The sequence below is a fragment of the Sceloporus occidentalis genome, unplaced genomic scaffold (assembly GCF_023333645.1).
Source record: "Sceloporus occidentalis isolate IW3139 unplaced genomic scaffold, rSceOcc1.0.p SCAF_222, whole genome shotgun sequence".
Lineage (NCBI taxonomy): Eukaryota > Metazoa > Chordata > Lepidosauria > Squamata > Phrynosomatidae > Sceloporus > Sceloporus occidentalis.
In genome coordinates this window covers 567,063-585,137 of record NW_028317202.1, presented here as the reverse complement: position 1 = coordinate 585,137, position 18,075 = coordinate 567,063, and the positions used below count along the sequence as shown (strand labels likewise).

The 18,075-nt window shown below is 40.2% G+C and overlaps 1 protein-coding gene across 3 annotated transcripts in view; it reads left to right on the top strand.

The window, feature by feature from the left end:
• The window catches only part of LOC149276981 (kinesin-like protein KIF21B), a 51,665-nt gene extending 34,115 nt beyond the window's left edge, over nt 1–17,550 (top strand). For all 3 annotated transcript variants that reach the window (XM_089503205.1, XM_089503204.1, XM_089503203.1), the window contains 16 exons: nt 58–159; nt 290–401; nt 5,579–5,597; nt 9,769–9,864; nt 9,942–9,993; nt 10,434–10,633; nt 11,236–11,307; nt 11,540–11,653; nt 11,788–11,826; nt 14,041–14,177; nt 14,573–14,753; nt 14,856–15,020; nt 15,180–15,297; nt 15,891–16,061; nt 16,975–17,174; nt 17,451–17,550. In XM_089503205.1, the coding sequence (XP_089359331.1) occupies nt 58–159; nt 290–401; nt 5,579–5,597; nt 9,769–9,864; nt 9,942–9,993; nt 10,434–10,633; nt 11,236–11,307; nt 11,540–11,653; nt 11,788–11,826; nt 14,041–14,177; nt 14,573–14,753; nt 14,856–15,020; nt 15,180–15,297; nt 15,891–16,061; nt 16,975–17,174; nt 17,451–17,550 (1,878 nt within the window). The remainder of the gene's footprint in view (nt 1–57; nt 160–289; nt 402–5,578; nt 5,598–9,768; nt 9,865–9,941; nt 9,994–10,433; nt 10,634–11,235; nt 11,308–11,539; nt 11,654–11,787; nt 11,827–14,040; nt 14,178–14,572; nt 14,754–14,855; nt 15,021–15,179; nt 15,298–15,890; nt 16,062–16,974; nt 17,175–17,450) is intronic.
• The last annotated feature ends 525 nt before the right edge of the window (nt 17,551–18,075 follow it).

The following is an 18,075-nucleotide window of genomic DNA, read 5'->3' as shown; positions in this document are numbered from 1 at the left end:
TGCAAAGCTTTTAATGATATTAAAATGTATATTAAGATTTATATCCATTTACCGTAGGAGGATTTAGACCCTACCGATACCTCGGTTGTTATTAGCTCTTGCTCGCTTACTGAAGCACGGCATCTGCTTGATAACTTCCTGCGGGCTTCTATAGACAAGGTAAGAGACAATCCAAAACCATATGGGTCCTTATAGAAGTACAAAATTTTATCTATAACAGGATGAAATTTAATTGTTTGTGTTACTGAAAAAAATTGGTTCTTACTGATATTCACTTAATTTTCTAAAGGGCCTGCAGGTAGCTCAGAAGGATGCACAGATCCGGATTCTGGAAGCCCGCCTACGACAGACAGACATGGCTGGCTTGGCACAATCTCAGCTGTTATTGGACAGATCTGAGTGTCAAACACTGCAGAATGGTGAGCAGCACATAAAAAGGAATAATAGTAATTTGTCTCTGTGATATGCAAACTGCCAAGAACATGCATTTCAGTGGTACTCAAAATACCAGGCTCTCATTCATCATGGACCTTGGTTTCCTGATACTTTGTTACACAACACAGCATCTCTGTGTAATGTCACTAATGATCCATACACCCCAAGATCAGACACCTTAACATATAATGATAGTGATGTCCTTATAAAGTACAGAAAACATGACCCCGAAGGAATAACATAGTTGGGCATCGATTAAAACTAGACTTGCGCATTCGTCTTTGGACGAACATGAAAACGAGCACGAAGAGGACCTTTTTTTGTCCGTTCCGAAGGAACGTAGAACAGAATACAGTGCAGGCAAAACATAGGCGAAGACGAAGACTCACAACCACGAAGAATCGAATGCCTGTGCTGCTGTTTTTTTAATTCTGAAATCGCCTTTATAAGACCAGAGCTTGCCTGAGAGATCCATTCATTTTTCGCTGTGACTGCTTTGGCAACACTGCTGTGCTGCATCCGAGCATTACAGAGAGAGATTGTTCTGTTCTGTGTGAGCTTCAGCTTGCCATTTCTCACAGTGTACTCTTCCTCACTTCAGTTCTACTGAATTAATAATTTTATTAATTTAGTCATTTTTTTATTTTATTTTTTTTCAGTGCTTCTGTCTGTCATCAACTGTGTAGTGCTGTTGAGTTGACAGTGCACCCAGTGCCTCACTGGCACTGGGGTGCCCTTGCCCTGGGCTGGCACTAGTGCCTACTGCCTGTCCTGTCTTCACTTAGATAAATTAAATAATAGAATTTATAAATAATAATTTAATAGTACATTATAATATTATATATGTCAGTCATATATATATTATATATACTATAGTATACTAGTGTAGAGTGTACTGTAGACATTCAAGACATCTACTAGTGTCTAATCTAAAATCAGTAATATATAATCCATTTTAGTTAGCTTATTAATTAGCTATAAATAAAATTAATTACTACTAGCTTATAGTTCAGCTAATCTTATTAGTACTGGTGCTGCAGCTCTTTAGTTTGTGCTTTGTTTTAGCAACAGCAAGAGACCAAGTAAATTTTTCTTAATTAATAATATTTAATTTTATTTCATTTGTTTTGCTCACCAGTCCATCAGTGAAGTGAACTTGTTGGGCTAGTGAGTGCAGCCGCATAAGTGCTGTGTTCTTTTTTGATCAGCAAGCAGTGAAGTTAACTGTTTTGCAAAGATTTTCTCATTTTACATTTTATTTTAATTTTATTAAAAGTACCCTTAGTGTTTTGCTCACCTCAGTCCATCAGTGAAGTGAACTTGTTGGGCTAGTGAGTGCAGCCGCATAAGTGCTGTGTGTTTTTGTTAAGCAAGCAGTGAAGCTAACTGTTTTGCTCTTACATTTTATTTTCTATTCTAATTTCTTTTCAAGAAAGATTGACTGTGTGACGACAACAACTGTACTAAGCAAAGCTTCAAGGTACTAGCTGTAGTACTAAAATAATTCTAATCTTCTTTAATCTTAACCCCTTCATGACAAAGGCTGATTTTACTTTTTGTACCCTTCGTGACAATGGCCGTTTTAACATTTCTGCACTGCTCGTGTTTAGCTGTAATTTTCTTCTTTCCCGTTTACTGAACCCACACACATTAGATATTGTTTTTTTCAGGACAAGAAGGGCTTTCTTTAGATGACATTGTTTTGATTGTATCATATTATTTACTATTAAAAAAAGTATAAAATATGGTGAAAAATTTAGAAAAAAATGACTGTTTCTAACTTTTAGTTGAAAAATCTTTTACTAATCTATAAAAGGTAATAAAAAAACCTGCTAAATAGATTCTACTATTTGTCCTGAGTTTAGAAATACCCAATGTTTTTATGTTTTTTTGCTTTTTTCTGCACGTTATGGAGCAATAAGTACAGGTAGCGTTTTGCTATTTCAAAGCCATTTTTTCCAAATCTGGTAATTCTTCCCCCCATGTGCCATTTCGGGTATCTTTGAACCCGGCCAATGCAATTTACCCCATCAAATCATATATTTTTGAAAACTAGACAGCCCAGGGTATTCCAAATGCTAGTATTTTAACCCTTTCCAAGCACTTATTCTACCATCAGCCTTTGTCAAACTTTATGGTAGTAATTTTTTTGCATTTGTTGTTTCACACACATTTTACTTTAGGTATGAATAAACAGGTTCTGGTATATGTCACTATCATAAAACACCCCAATATGTGTTTAGCAACATCTCCTGAGTACAGCGATACCTCACATGAATGATTTTGCCTGGCTGTTTGGGGGCAAAAGGGCCACATTTGGGGCATGCACATTTTCAATGTTGAACTTTGGCATTTGGGGATCCACTGCCCATGCCCTATTTGGTACATCTTTGAGCCGGGCCATTTCAGTGTGCCCAATAAAGCCATATATTTTTGAAAACTAGACACCCCAGGGTATTTCAAATGCTAGTATTTTAACTCTTTCCATGCACCATGTCTACCACCAGTCTTTGTCAAACTTTGTGGTAGTCATTTTTTTGCATTTGTTTTGTCACACACATTTTACTTCAGGTATGAATTAAAAATTTCTCGTATATGTCACTATCACAAAACACCTCAATATGTGTTCAGCAACATCTCCTGAGCGCAGTGATACCCCACATGAATGATTTTGCCTGGCTGTTCGGGGGGAAAAGGGCCACATTTGGGGCATGCACATTTTTCAATGTTGAACTTTGGCATTTGGGGATCCACTGCCCATCCCCTATTTGGTACATCTTTGAGCCGGGCCATTTCAGTGTGCCCAACAAAACCATATATTTTTGAAAACTAGACACCACAGGGTATTTTAAATGCTGGTATTTTAACTCTTTGCATGCACACATTTTACCACCAGCATTTTTTCAAAGTTCGCAGTAGTATTTTTGTGTGTGTATTTTTCCCACACACACCTACTTTATGTATGAATTTACAGCTCCTGGTATATGCCGCTGTCACACGACACCCCAATATGTGTTCAGCAACATCTCCGGAGTACAGTGATACCCCACATGCATGGGTTTGTCATTTTTGGGGGGAACTAAAAGGCCACATTTGGTACGTGTGCATTTTTCTAATTGGAAATTAGATGTGTGGCCATCCTTCCCCCCGTGTTAATTGGGACCTTGTTGAACCTGGCCAATTCAATTTACCCCATCAAATCATACATTTTTTAAAAGTAGACACCCCATGGGCATTTAATATGCCAGTATTTTAACTCTTTCCATGCGAGAATTGTTTTAAGCTAATATGCTAATTTTAGGACTTGCTCACAAAAATATATTTTTTATATATATATTTTTTTTTTTGCCTTTTTTTTGCCTTTTTTTAACATTTTTTTTCAACTTGAAGCTTCCCCTGATCGTTGATCGCCTCCTAAACGCTTTTAAAACGGGCGTCCTCAAAGTATGGCGGATGTTGAAGCCCCGGGCAGGGGCCAGAGGTCAAGGCATTACAGCAACGCCGTTTCGGTGCAGAAAGTGAAAATAGATCGCTTTCTGCACCCGTTCAAAGACGTGCCGGTCCTGGCACGTCATTTGTCGTTATCGACTTGAATTTCCGTGACGTGCCCGGACCGGCAATTGTCATCAAGGGGTTAATCTATAATATATTATAAATATATAATATAATATAAATTCTAATTCATAATCTATAATATAAGTAATTCTAATTCTAAATTCTAATTCATAATCTATATTTTTCTATCTATAATCCATAATATAAGTAATTCTTCCTAATATATTAATATTATATACCTTAATATTAATTAATAAATCATATACTGAATCTGATTTAACCTCACTTTAGCTTAGTGGGCTTGAGAGCGTCTGCCTAGAGGTAGACTTATAGTAAGGAAATATAGATTTAGCATAGTAGTAGGCTAAGCTCTTAGGCCCGTGTAAATTCAAATTAAAAATAAAATACTGCTAGTTATATAAATAGTTAATCTTGAGTTAATAATTTAAATAGCTTTAGCACTTTGGCAGATTGCACACAACAGCACAGTGCAGTTGTGCATAGTTTTACTTTTTAAGCAGTAGCACTGAAGAGAACTTTTTTTTTATAGTTTTTTAAACACTACACTACACACACAACACAAAATTTGAAATAGATTCTCCTTTTGGGACTAAGGAGGGACAAGCTCCATCTACCACCACCAGCACCACCACCAGTTCTAAGATGCAGCCTTTGCGTCAGTCTAGTCGGCCAAGTAGGCCAAGGTCTCGCTTATCATTTGGGGAAGCATTGCTTGAAGGATCATCAAGTAAAGGAAAGGCACCAAAAGCAGGCAGTAGTAGGGCTGCTAGGCCCACAAGCTCTATGTTTTTTTACGGAAAGCCTAAAGCACCAGAAGCACGTTCAAAGTTAAAGGGTAGCACAACTAGTACTTCTACTAGCCCAGTGAGTAAAAAGAAGTGCCTTTTGCCCCAAGCAGCATCTTCCCCATCCACGAGCAGCATGCAAGGTACCAAGCAGAGCCAAATTAGCAGCAAGACTCAGAGGGGTTTTCCCAAACCAAAGCGATCTCATTCCTTCGTAGGGAAAACCACCACTACCGCCTCTACCACCACTAGTGCTGCGCCTACTGTTCTCCCTGGTACCGCCAGGCCATGTCCTCCTAGCACCTGTAGCAAGCCACCAAGTCCTTACAATATTTTTGTAAAGAGAGTTAGAGAGATGGCTACACATAGTGGAACTCCACCTAGCGAGGTACCAGAGGAGCCTAAGACTGAGAGGCCAAGTGCAGAGTCTGTTCTTCCTGCTCGCACTACTACTAGTCACGATATCAGTCTTAGCTCCAGCCTAGCAGGAATTCCATTTGGTCTGGCTAATGAAGAACTAGACTATGAGCCAGAGGAAGTAGAGGAGATGAGTGGTCAGGAATCAGATTCCTCAGGGAGCAGTGTACAAATGACTAGTGCACAATTTTCCCCTGAGCCTCCACCTTCTCCGCTATGATCATCACCACCACCAGCAGCAGCAAAACCTACCAAATCTGCTAGACTTAAAGCAATTAGCAGTCCCACTATGGCCAGTACTGGTAGTACCACCAGTGCCACCACCACTAGTTCTGCCGCTGTTCATCCACCCCGAGCAGTAGAAGCAGCACCCAAGGCACACCCCAAGGCTATGCGCGCCCCAATTTGGGAGCACTTGGAAAATGTTAAAGAAGGGCGCTATGGAAAGTGCAAACATTGTGGGAAGCTAATAAGCAGAGGGAAAGTGTCTGGCCATTTTACCAGTGCTAGCATGAAGCATCATCTCAGCACTCAACACAACGCTGTGCTATTGGGGAAAGATGCAGAAGTAAAACGTAGTGCAGGCAGCATAGCTGGTGGCCGTAGTACTACAACAACTAGAACCATCTCCAGAGAGAGTGGAAAAACCCCAACAGCTGCTTCTGAGCCAATAGCAGCAGCAGCTAGTGCTGGCAGCCAGAGACCAAGGCAGGTTGGAGCACTACATGCCCAGCCCACCCTGGAAGAATTTGGGGCATTCCACTCCAAGAGAACAATGCCCAAACAGCAGGCCAATAAAGTAACGCGACTTATTTCTCAGTTCATTGCTGTTGGAGGGGCATCCTTCTCCATGATTAAAGGGGAGCCTTTCAAATAATTGATGGCGGCTGTGGCTCCACAATACACAGTTCCGTCACATTCCACTTTCAGTAGGAACATTGTCCCCTCATTGTATAGGTCCTGTGTTTCAGCAGTGAAAGCGGAGCTTTCCAAGGCTGCTGCTCAGTGTGTTCATTTCACAACAGATTTGTGGAGTGCACCTAGCGGCCAGCATGCCTTTCTTTCTTTGACTGCACACTGGTGGCAGCCCGGTGTGTCTAAGGAAGCTGCTGCAGCAGGCTACCGATCATTCCTTCTCCATGCAGAAGTGATGGATGAAAAGCACACTTCCGAAAATATTCTGCATGCAATGACGAAAATGTTTAGCCTTTGGGTGGGAGCAGAGGCGGGCACCAATGTTGAAGTTGGTCTTGTGGTAACTGACGGAGGTGCCAATATGGTGAAAGCGCTGCGAGATGGTCATATTGATGGTGTGCGCTGTGCAGCCCACATCATCCATCTTGTAGTGAAGGCAGCAATGTCAGAAGGAACTAATATAGCAGCAGTAGTTCTGTCCCGCTGCAGAAAGATCACTGGGCACTTTCACCATAGTGTTAAGGCTAGCCAACTTTTGAGGGAAGAGCAAGAGAGGGCAGGTCTTCCCATACACTGCCTACGACAGGATGTCAGTACGCGGTGGAACTCCACTTTAGAGATGCTGGAGAGGATTTTGGAGCAGCAGAGGGCAATCCATAATCTTGCCTCAGAGCATAATATTGGGATTACATCTCCATTGAATAGGGAGGATTGGACAGTGATCGCCCAGCTAGTGGCAGTCCTTAAACCATTCAGGGATGCCACTAACTATTTAAGCTCAAACACTGCCAGTCTGGCCGAGGTAATCCCAGTGTTCTCCCATCTAGGCAGCAAGATGGATGTGTTCCTTGAAAACCGTGAGGCTGTTCAAGGTGGCACTCTACATCCTGACGTAGCAGCCATAGTCAGGAAGCTGAAGGATCTGCTAAAAGTACACCTTCGCAAACGCATGGAAGAGAGTCCCGAAATGATGCTAGCGTGCCTTTGCGATCCAAGGATTAAGGGAAAGCTAGCAATGAAATTCAATGTTCTCAGTAGCTACCGGGAGCAATTGGTTAAGAAGGTGCGTGACTGGCAGTGTGAAATGGGAATGCTTTCCGAGGAGAGAGAGGTGCAGGAGGAGGAAGAGATGATGTTGTCTGCTACTCCTAGCAGCAGCATCAGCAGCAGTGCCACAAGCAGCACAACACAGCTGAGTGGAGCAGCTGCGTTTTGGGAAGAGGCACTTGGGAGTATAGTTGGACCATCTGACAGAGCTAGCAGCAGAAAGGAGAGTAGTGCTGCCGAAATGGTCAAGCTTTACCTCTGTGAAGTTCCTTCTGCGCCTAATGTTGATCCTCTGAGCTACTGGGATGAAAAGAAGAGTGTGTGGCCTGCACTCTCATGGGTTGCGCAGCAGCTACTATCATGTCCGCCAACCACTGTTCAAAGTGAGCGCGTGTTTTCTATGACTGGAAACATACTGAGTCCACAGCGCTCACGCATGGCACCTCATCTGATGGAGCAGATTGCCTTTCTTAAATTCAATCTGCCCAAGTTGGGTTACCCAGCTCTTAGCTTGGAAAGTTAATTTTCCCTAATGAAAAGGGTAGTTTCTCTCCCTGGTTGCACTTGCTTGCGGTGTGGCAACGCCTGCTACCTCTGCCGGTGTAGCCAATTTACGCTAGGGCCTTGTGTCTGAGTTCTGTAAGTCTGCTCCCAAACGCCAAGGACTGACAGTGTTTGGATGCTTTGCTCTGGGGTGAAACAGGTGAGCGGGTCGCCAATTGCCCACTCATTCGCCTTTCCCAATGCAGCTGCTGCTGGTGGTGGTGCCAGCGTCTCTTCTCTGCCAGTTCGCTTCCTGGCTACAGTCATGCCCAAAATTTCCCTAATGGTAAGGGCAGATTCTCCCCCCTGGCTGCGTCTGTTTGCGGTGTGGCAACGCCTGCTACCTCTGCCGGAGTAGCCAGCTTACGCTAGGGCCTTGTGTCTGAGCTCTGGAAGTCCGCTGCCAAACGTCTAGGACTGACAGTTGTTTGGATGCTTTGCCCTGGGGTGAAACAGGTGAGTGGGTCGCCAATTGCCCACTCATTCGCCTTTTCCATTTCCTTTTCCATTTCCATTTCATTTTTTTCCGTCTGATACACAACCAACCAAACATAACACACACAACACATAACACAATAGCACAGTGACATAACACACACACGTACAATGCACAAATCACAAGGACCTTTCCTCCTGTTATTTGCCCTGGCCTTCACTTCTACACTCACTACTAGCATTACATTAACGCTATAACTCACACTTCACCCTATAACATTTTTCCATCCACATACCTGCCAACAGACCCAACTTTTTCAGGGACAGTACTGCTTTGTTCCAGTCCTGTCCCATCAAATTTAGCTAAACTAGGTATGCAAATGCACGTAGGTAGGTATAGCTGGGTAGGTAGCACTATAAACATTAAATAAATATAATAAAGTAAATAATAAATCTAACTTTAAAATAAAATTAAATAAACCCCTAATTATTTTTTTTAACACCCATTAAAATTAAAATGAAATTATTATTTAGACATAATACATCTTTAACCAAACCAGTGCACTGCTACTACTCTTAATCATAACCGTACATTAACCCTAAGCTATTTTTAGTTCTTGTCCCACATTTTTCCATCCGCATACCTGCCAACAGACCCAACTTTTTCAGGGACAGTCCTGCTTTTTTCCAGTCCTGTCCTGTAAAAGTTGGGTTGTTGCAAAGTATGCCATTATAAATAGGTAGCAAATGTTAGGCATGTATTACAAGTGGTCTAAAATCGATTTAAAAATGTAAAGTAATCCCTATTCTTTTATTAAACATCTATGGATGTGTGACTGTGTATGATAAAAAGGAGGCCAAGTTCCTTGGAGCATTTGTCTAGGTCTCAGACAAGACAACTGCTCGGAGGAGCGTGGCCCTCAGTTTCGGGCAATGTGTATTGTGTACAGTACACCTCAGTACATGTGTGCCACTCTATTGGTCTTTTCGGCAGGGGGCTCGCCTGCCATCAACAAATGAAGTGCATTCTGCAGTTCTGCAATTCATTCGTTGATGCCAGACCAGCCCCCTGCCAAAACAACCAATAGAGTTGCACACACGTACCTTCACGGCAGCTGCTGCTGCTCCGATGTGTTCTTAACCCCGTATTAACCCCTGCTAGGCAACCGGGAGAAAAACGAAGATGAAACGAGCACGAAGAATGTCCACGAATATTCGCCCGAAGAGAAGACAGGAGCGGGCGAATATTCGCGGAATGCGAAGATTTTTTTCCCCCAAAGACGAGCACGAAGACTAACACGAAGAGCCCCCTGGTGCCCAAGTCTAATTAAAACCCAATGCCTAGCTTTGCTTGGAAGCAGTGCAATTCAGTGCTGTGCTGAATAGTGTCCCTCTTCCCCACTTGGTAGTTGATTGCTTGTGCATATCTGTACAGATATGCATGAGCATTACTGATATTGTGTTATCAGTTATAAGTCATAAGAGTTATGAGCCTGTTCAGCTGGACAGTATTCCATTGTTATGTACAGTTGCTGAACAAGCACCCAAAACTAAAATACATTGACATGGATCATTGTTATTTTAAGTTTGCATTCATTTATATGTATGGTACCCTGCAACTCTTGACTCTTCTCCATTCACTCTTACCAGAAAATGGCTATGCCAGCACAGATGAAGAGGTTTCAGAAATAAGCCAAGCATCTGATGGAAGGTGAGAATATGATGTACTTCTCCTTCTATTTCACTTTTCCAATTAATTCTGTTGTAATATGTGTATTCTTTTCCCAGCATCTCTTTTTGCATGAAAGGATCAAACAGTCAAGATGACTTTAAGTGGAGGGTAAGTGATGTCTTAGGTATGTTAATATGTGGCCCAGGATATTGTTTATTTTTCCTGGAGTGTCAAGTATTTAGTTATGGTGACACTTCAGAGACCCATGAGCCTTATCACAAAATAGAATACAAATACTACCAATTATAATATTAACAGTAAAAATGCCAAATATAACAATTCTCAAAACTAAAAGAGCTTTACCAGGCTATTACTCAACTATATATATTGTATACTAAAAATATATTTGCTTGCCCACAAGAGTAAAATCTAAGATGTCGATAAAATTAAGAATTGAAAAGGACAAATGTTTGCCCATGATCAACGGACCTCTCTTTAATATGTTGTTTATAATAGATACATAGTGATATACAAGTGCACACTATACGTGCATGGTATACTTCAACACACACAACATTTGAAATGGCTGTTTCTTTCAAATGATGCAGGGGGAACCCCGCCTTTCTTGGCAAGTGAAGGCTGTGTCTGCTGAGTCCCTGAGCCCATTATTAGAGGCCTCAACCAAAAACATCACCAAATCCCTAGCATCATTGACTGATATTCTTGAAGATGTTGGAGGATTCTCCAGTGGAGCTCTACAGGGAAGGGGGTCACGTAGCCTTACCCTACCAATCCGAGGAAACACTTTGTAAGTGTATATATACTACATAAAGAGCACCACTTTCTTATCAAGCATTGTAAAAGCTTATGAGTAAGCTTTGAAACATGTACTGTATCATGTTGACACATTTGTATATCTAGAGTAAAACCATATTTGAATTCATCACACAACAAATATCACTACATTACATTATATAACATTTTATTTATGGAGTGCCAGTATATTCCATATTTTTTGCTCTGAAAAAAAAGCATCGTCTTATATTCGAGGTCGTCTTATAATCAGACCTCAGATCTGACTACAAGACTAAGATCCAGATCCCCCGCAGCGCTGCAGGGGACCTGGAAACTCCTCTCTGGCAGCCGGTGAATGTGCAGACAACCTCCGCTGCTGCCGGCACTTCCTCTGGGGTTTCTCTGACCCTTTATGATCACCCTATGGGTATCAGTGCTGTTTGGTTATTTTGTGATATATATATATATATCACTCTTCCTAAGGTATATTTTTGTATATTGTGGACATTTATCCCTTTTCTTCTGGACTTAAATATTTTATTTAGCACAGTGTCAGAATTACAATTAATGATTAATGATTGATGTTTACCTAACAATTCTTGTTCTTCCCTTCAGTCCAAGGCAGTCACGTGGTTCAAACACATCCCCCCTGACACGCAGAAAATCTTATGATAGAGGACAACCCAGGTAAGTAAAGCATATACGTATTTAAGGTATTGTTTACAAGTATGTAAAGTATGTAAATAGCACTGAAGATAATTCAATGGGAATGGTTATTGTTGTGGTGGAATCAGTGGGAGCAAAACAATTAACTAGAGGTGGAGGCATCTTTCAAGGTAAATAGTTATAGGGCAAAAAATGAGAGGATGTTGGACAGTTCTTGTCATAAATATCTTTTATTTTTGTCCTTCCAATTCAGAACCATGGATTCCAATCTGACACCCCCATCATCTCCCCCTATGCGTCCCCGAAATGATAAAAATGTTTTTTCCAGACTGACGAGCAATCAGAGCACAGGAACTACATTAGATAAGTAAGAGTCTTCACACTATTAATTCCTAACCAGTTCTCTCAGGTCATACTGTTTTTTCTCCACTTGTGTCTCCCCCTTTCTACCCATCTTGTAACATTTTCCTCTCTCTTTCTAATCTTAAACTTTCTCTCCAGGTGTGAGGAGAGTGACAGTTCTTTCTCCGAGGCCTTCAGGTACCACACCAATCCCAGCATGTGCTAAGTAGTGCCACCTTCCCATGTCATCCCATGCATGTCCTGCTCTAAACAATGTAAATTCGCTGAAAATTCCTCATTTAGGGTTACATTGTACATACTGTCTTATACTTTTGTCTTATAACATTTTAATTTGTCTTTTCCATTTCCTGTTCCCATTCTTCAGTGCTTTCAAACAGATCTGTCCCTTTTCCTAAATCCTACATGTTACACCGCTATATACTAAATCACCCTAGCTAACAGGTTACAGATTAAAACAAACATTACATAGGTAATGTAATGTGCATATCATGAGGAAGGATACTGTATCTTCATGATTAGTCCTCCCATTATTACATTTCTGCCCTATTCATAAGTTGCTGGACAAGGAAGAAATCATCCAGACATACTGGTCCTGTGATTTTTCATTTGGTTAAGATATAAACCAAGTATCTACAAAATTATCAACATCCGCCATACACTGTACGTATATGCGAGGCATTCAGCGACACCGAACACCCACCCCAGTGATTTTGCCACTTGCAAGATGGCGGTGCGTTCTTTAAAAAAATAAAAGAGTTGGCAAACTTTCCAAAAGGGTCTCTTCAGACCCTCCTGAGAACTCTGGCTCCACTTGCAGGTTGAATGCAGGTACTGCATCCAACCATGCAAGTCAATGGAGCCCAGCTTTCTCTTCACAATGTGATAAAAAAAAAAAAAATGCGAACATGTAAAAATAATTTCCCACTGATGTCACCATCAGGGGAACCTTCCAGTTCCAAAAATGTAAAAAAAAGGGCAAAAAAATCAAAATATTTAAGAACCAGTGGCGTATCTCTTGCATTTGCCCCACGGGACCAATCATTTTTTAACAATGCCCTCCCCCCATATGGAAAGAAATATTTAAAAAAGAGCGCAGCATCAAGTGACATTAGCACCATAATACAGTGAAGGAAAAATACTTGATCCCCTGCTGATCTTGAGTTATTCTGTTCAAATAAACCTACCATTAAAATTACAGACTGCTCATGTCTTTGTCAGTGGGCAAACCTACAAAATCAGCAGGGGTTCAAATATTTGTTTCCTTCACTGTACTCAGATTTTGCTGAACACATATTGTGGTGTTGTGTGACAGTGACATATACCAGGAGCTGTAAATTCATACCTGAAGTACAACGTGTGTGGGAAAAATACACACAAAAAAATACTACTGCAAACTTTGACAAAGGCTGATTGTAAAACGTGGGCATGCAAAGAGTTTAAATACCAGCATTTGAAATACCCTGGGGTGTCTAGTCTTCATATGGTTTGATGGGGTAAATTGCATTTGCCAGCTACAAAGATACCTGAAATGGCACATGGGGGAAGAATTACCAGATTTGGAAAAAATGTTTTTGAAATATCAAAACACTACTGGTACTTATTGCTCCATAAGGTGCAGAAAAAAGCAAAAAAACATAAACACATTGGGTATTTCTAATCTCAGGACAAATAGTAGAATTTATTTAGCAGTTTTTTTTCATTAGCTTTTATAGATAAGTAAAAGAATTTTCAAGTAAAAGTAAAAAAAAGTCCTTTTATTTCAATTTGTCACCATATTTTATACTTTTTTTATAGTAAATGATATGATACAATCAAAATAATGACATCTAAAGAAAGCCAATTTTGTTCTGAAAAAAAAACCAATATATAACTTGTGTGGCTTCAGTAAACGGGAAAGAAACACGAGCACCGCAGAAATGTTAAAATGAAGGGTACAAAAAATAAAATCCGCCATAATTATAGTTATGCTATAATCTGTGACAGTTCCCCTTTAATGATTTTCTGTAGATCTTTTCATCCTATCTTCATTGTTATTTGTTGTCATATAACCATATTTCACTTAGTAACCCCACATTCACTATCATTATCATGTAATATATGAATGCTCAGCACTGCTTTGAACCTCTTGCGTCCCACTTTTCTACGCTGTGCAGATACATTGAGGGGATGCATGTATAGCATGATAAATTGTTATGTGTAAATTTATGGACAAAATATTGTATTTGCATGTAAATTCCAAGCATGGCAATGTATATTTACAGTTAGTAAAGTTACAAGGGCAGAACTTTGCGTATGTTTATATATGTGTGTATATATATATATATATATATATATATATATATATATATATATATATAGATATATTTGTGTAAAATAACTCTCTTTGTACAGGGGTGTGATTAGCCCTGTAGGGGGTGTTAAAGGAGCTAGAATGGCCCCTTTGCAGTGTGTGGCTATAGCAGAGGGGCATACAAAGCCAGTGCTCTGTGTGGATGCTACAGAGGAACTACTGTTCACAGGATCAAAGGGTAAGAACCAGTGGCGTATCTAGTGCATTTGCCCCACGGGACCAATAATTTTTTAACAATGCCCTCCCCCCATACAGAAAGATATATTTGAAAAACTTACAGTGACATTAGCACCATAATGACCAGAGATGGTACATGGCGGACATTTTACCAGATTCAGTGAAGGATACTATGACTGTTTTAATTTAAACAATACTTAATAAATTACCTAGGTTAAAATGTGTTCAAATTAATCATTCTATTACCTTTAGGCCCAAAACAGAAGTAGTACTAGACTAGTACACACTTGCCCTAACACACGCCTCGCCATACACACTCACGCTTGCCCTTAGTTTTGTGAAATATTGAGAGATCTATTAGTAGTGTTTGTCTCTGTTTTCTTTCTGTTCTCCAAGATCGTACCTGCAAGCTGTGGAACTTGGTGTCAGGCCAAGAGATCGGCTCCCTCCGTGGCCATCCCCATAATGTGGTGTCTCTGAAGCATTGTCCTAACTCTGGTCTTGTGCTCACTGCATCTGCTTCATGTGTACGGGTCTGGGATATCCGCGATCCTTCTCGATGTGTGCGGACTCTGTTGTGAGTAAAGACTATATCAACTGTTTTTCCCATTAACGTCTCCATCGGAAACAATTCTCTATTTTCTTATCCAATACTTGTTTCCCTTGTCTTTACCTTCAGGTCTTCAGGTCAGGTAGTATCAGGCGACCCCTCCTCTGGATTGGGCCTCCGCTCTGCAAGTAGCTCCCAGGGGGAAATGCAGGTTAATCAGATTGCTCTTAACCCGGATGGAACAATCCTGTACACCGCTGCTGGGAATGCAGTACGGGCTTGGGAGCTAAGCAGGTATAAATATATATATATATATATTTTTTTTTTTATGTATCAGTTTCCTTTACCTCTTGTCATTTGACTACCACAAATGGCCGTTCTCAGCATACATAAGTATGTTGTTAAAATGCTAGGGCTGTTGCAACCTTGGTCATGTTTCTCATACTCGTACAGGTTGCAGCCTATTGGGAAGCTTACAGGTCACATGGCTCCCGTCATGTGTTTGACTGTCAGCAAAACTCAGAGTGGCCGAGACCTTGTAATCACTGGATCCAAGAACCATTATGTCAAGGTACCGAACTCACCCCTTTTTTATATAATGTATGTGCTTTAATTAACAAATGCATTTACCATTTAACCTGCCTCTACATACCGTATTGGCTCGGATATAGGCCGCCCCCGTATATAGGCCGCACCCTAAAAGTTTGGACGCCCGGGACGCATGTCCCGGGCGTCGGGCGCTAGACCCCGAATATAGGCCGCACCCCCACTTTAAAGACTTAAAGTGGGGGGAAAAAGTGCGGCCTATATTCGAGCCAATACGGTATATCCCATTCACTCATGTGTTACATTTTTCTTTCTTACCATTAAGCCCCTACTAGTTAAAAGAATTTTTTTTAACCAAATGCAAAACAATAAAATGTCTGTACCACTGGGTAGAAAGGTTTTTTCTTACTCATCTATTCTTTGAATTGATGTGTTTTATATTAAATTATATTTAATATCATTTTATATTAAATTTTATATTAAATTAATTCTTACCTCACTGTTCTCTCTTTTTGAAAATTGCTTAGGTTAATTCATTTCATCAATCTCTTTTTTCCTTGCAAAGTGGCGCTTTAAATAATAATAATAATAATAAATCCTTCATCTTTCCATTTCAAGATGTTTGAACTCCACTCGGGATGGGGAGGGAGTGTTCCCCCCACCTATAACCTTGAGCCTCCACATTATGATGGTATTGAGTGCTTGGCTGTGCAGAATGGTATACTCTGTAGTGGCTCCCGTGATAACGGTATAAAAAAATGGGACCTCCAGCAACATGCACTCATACAGGTAATTTCTCAAGCTTATCAATCATGACCACAAATAGGGCTGTAACTACCCCAACTCAGCAGAATGTTCCAACCTTGCTCCTAGGCCAGATTCTAATTTCCTTCCAATAGGTTTCTAATGAGATGATACGTGGCAGGTATAGATTCATGCCCACACGATTATATGGTTTACCTAGATACAACACTTTATAATGCGGAATCAGATCAACACACACTGCCACAGAGCTTTATAAGACTGTAAAAAAGAGCTGAGTGTTTCAACTCCATGATGTTACTTTACATTATCAAGGGCAGACACCATTGATTTTCCTCTGTAAGAAGAGTAGTCCATAGTGATATCAGGGAGCAGCTATGGTCTCTTTTTGAGTACACAAGAAAGATTTGGGTTAATCAAAAACACTACATACTCTTTAATTAATTCCTACATAAGCTGAGCTATATTACTACAAGATGCCTAGTTTAGTGATCGTTTTAGGACTAAGAGACTAAATACTTTTGATAAACTTACATATTGCTTTGTGCCTCTTATTAATAATTGTAATATCCTAATCTCACATATGCATGAATTCATTCAGGCATTTGTTGTTCTTAAAATCTCTAATTTAACAATAATTAAAGTGTGTACACTAATCTAACCATGTTTTATACAGTAGAGTTATAGTTTATTATCACACATAAATTGACTTTAAATATGTATACATGCTCAGAAAGGTGTAATGCAACTAAAAATGGGGCACTCTAAACACAAACCGAGTCTCCTTTAAAAGCTGATTTATCCCTGAACTTATTACAAGCTAAAAAATATTTTATTAATGTTTTATGTGTCAATTTAGAGGGACCATTGCCCTGTTGGCATTACTTGTGAAGTGTTTTTTTTGTTGTGTGCACATAATTAATATGTGATATCTGTGCAGCAAGTGCCTAATGCACATCGAGACTGGGTTTGCGCTTTGGGCTTTGTTCCTGGACGTTCCATGATGCTCAGCGGCTGCCGTGGGGGTATACTGAAGGTCTGGAATATGGACAATTTCACACCTATTGGAGAAGTCAAGGGTCATGAAAGCCCCATCAATGCCATGTGTGCTAACAGCCGTCATGTCTTCACAGCATCCAGGTGAGAAGTGATGACATGTAGACAAAGGATGATGCAGTAAGCAAAGGGATTGTTAGAACAATACCATAAGAAAGATATTTTTAGTTTTTGGGTGTCTATTGTTTTCATTTTTCCCTCTCGTTTTTTTGTGTCTATTATCTGTTCTGTCTTTATTACTAACATGCCTATCTTTGTTTCCTCTAACCCCATTTCCCCTATCTTATATCCACTCTTTTGTTTCTGTCCAAATATCCCTTCCAACCCCTTTCCTATTGTACCCCTACCTTTTTCTCTCAGTGACTGCCGGGTCAAGCTGTGGGTGTATGTTCCTGGCCTTACTCCATGTCTCCCACGACGGGTGCTGGCGATCAAGGGCCGTGCCACTAGCCTTCCATAATAGTGCCCTTCATCTCTCACCTCCCCACTGTTCCTCTAACAACCCCCATTATAAAGATCAACCCCTGTTCCCCTTCATTTGAGGTATGGGACACTCTCCTCTATGTAAACTGAGATTTGACAGGTGAGATAGATCTTTATATAGATTTATATTTAAAAAAAAACAACTCATGCAATTAAATAAATATTCATAAATATATACACTACTGTTCAAAAGTTTGGAGTCACTTTGGAGCTGTTTTCATGCAAAAGGCTTTCCTAATGATCAATTAGCCTTTTAAGCTTATACTTGGATTAGCTTACACAATGTGCCATTGGAACACAGGAATGATGGTTGCTGATAAAAGGCCTCTTTACCCCTATAAAGATACAATAGTAATTTACAACATCACAATGTCTAAACTATTTGATTTTATTTTAATAGCCAACATTTTTTTCTTTCAAAAACATAGAGATGTCTAATTGACCCCCAACTTTTTAACAGCAGTTTCTAACAACCATTCTATGTAACTATATAACAGACAAA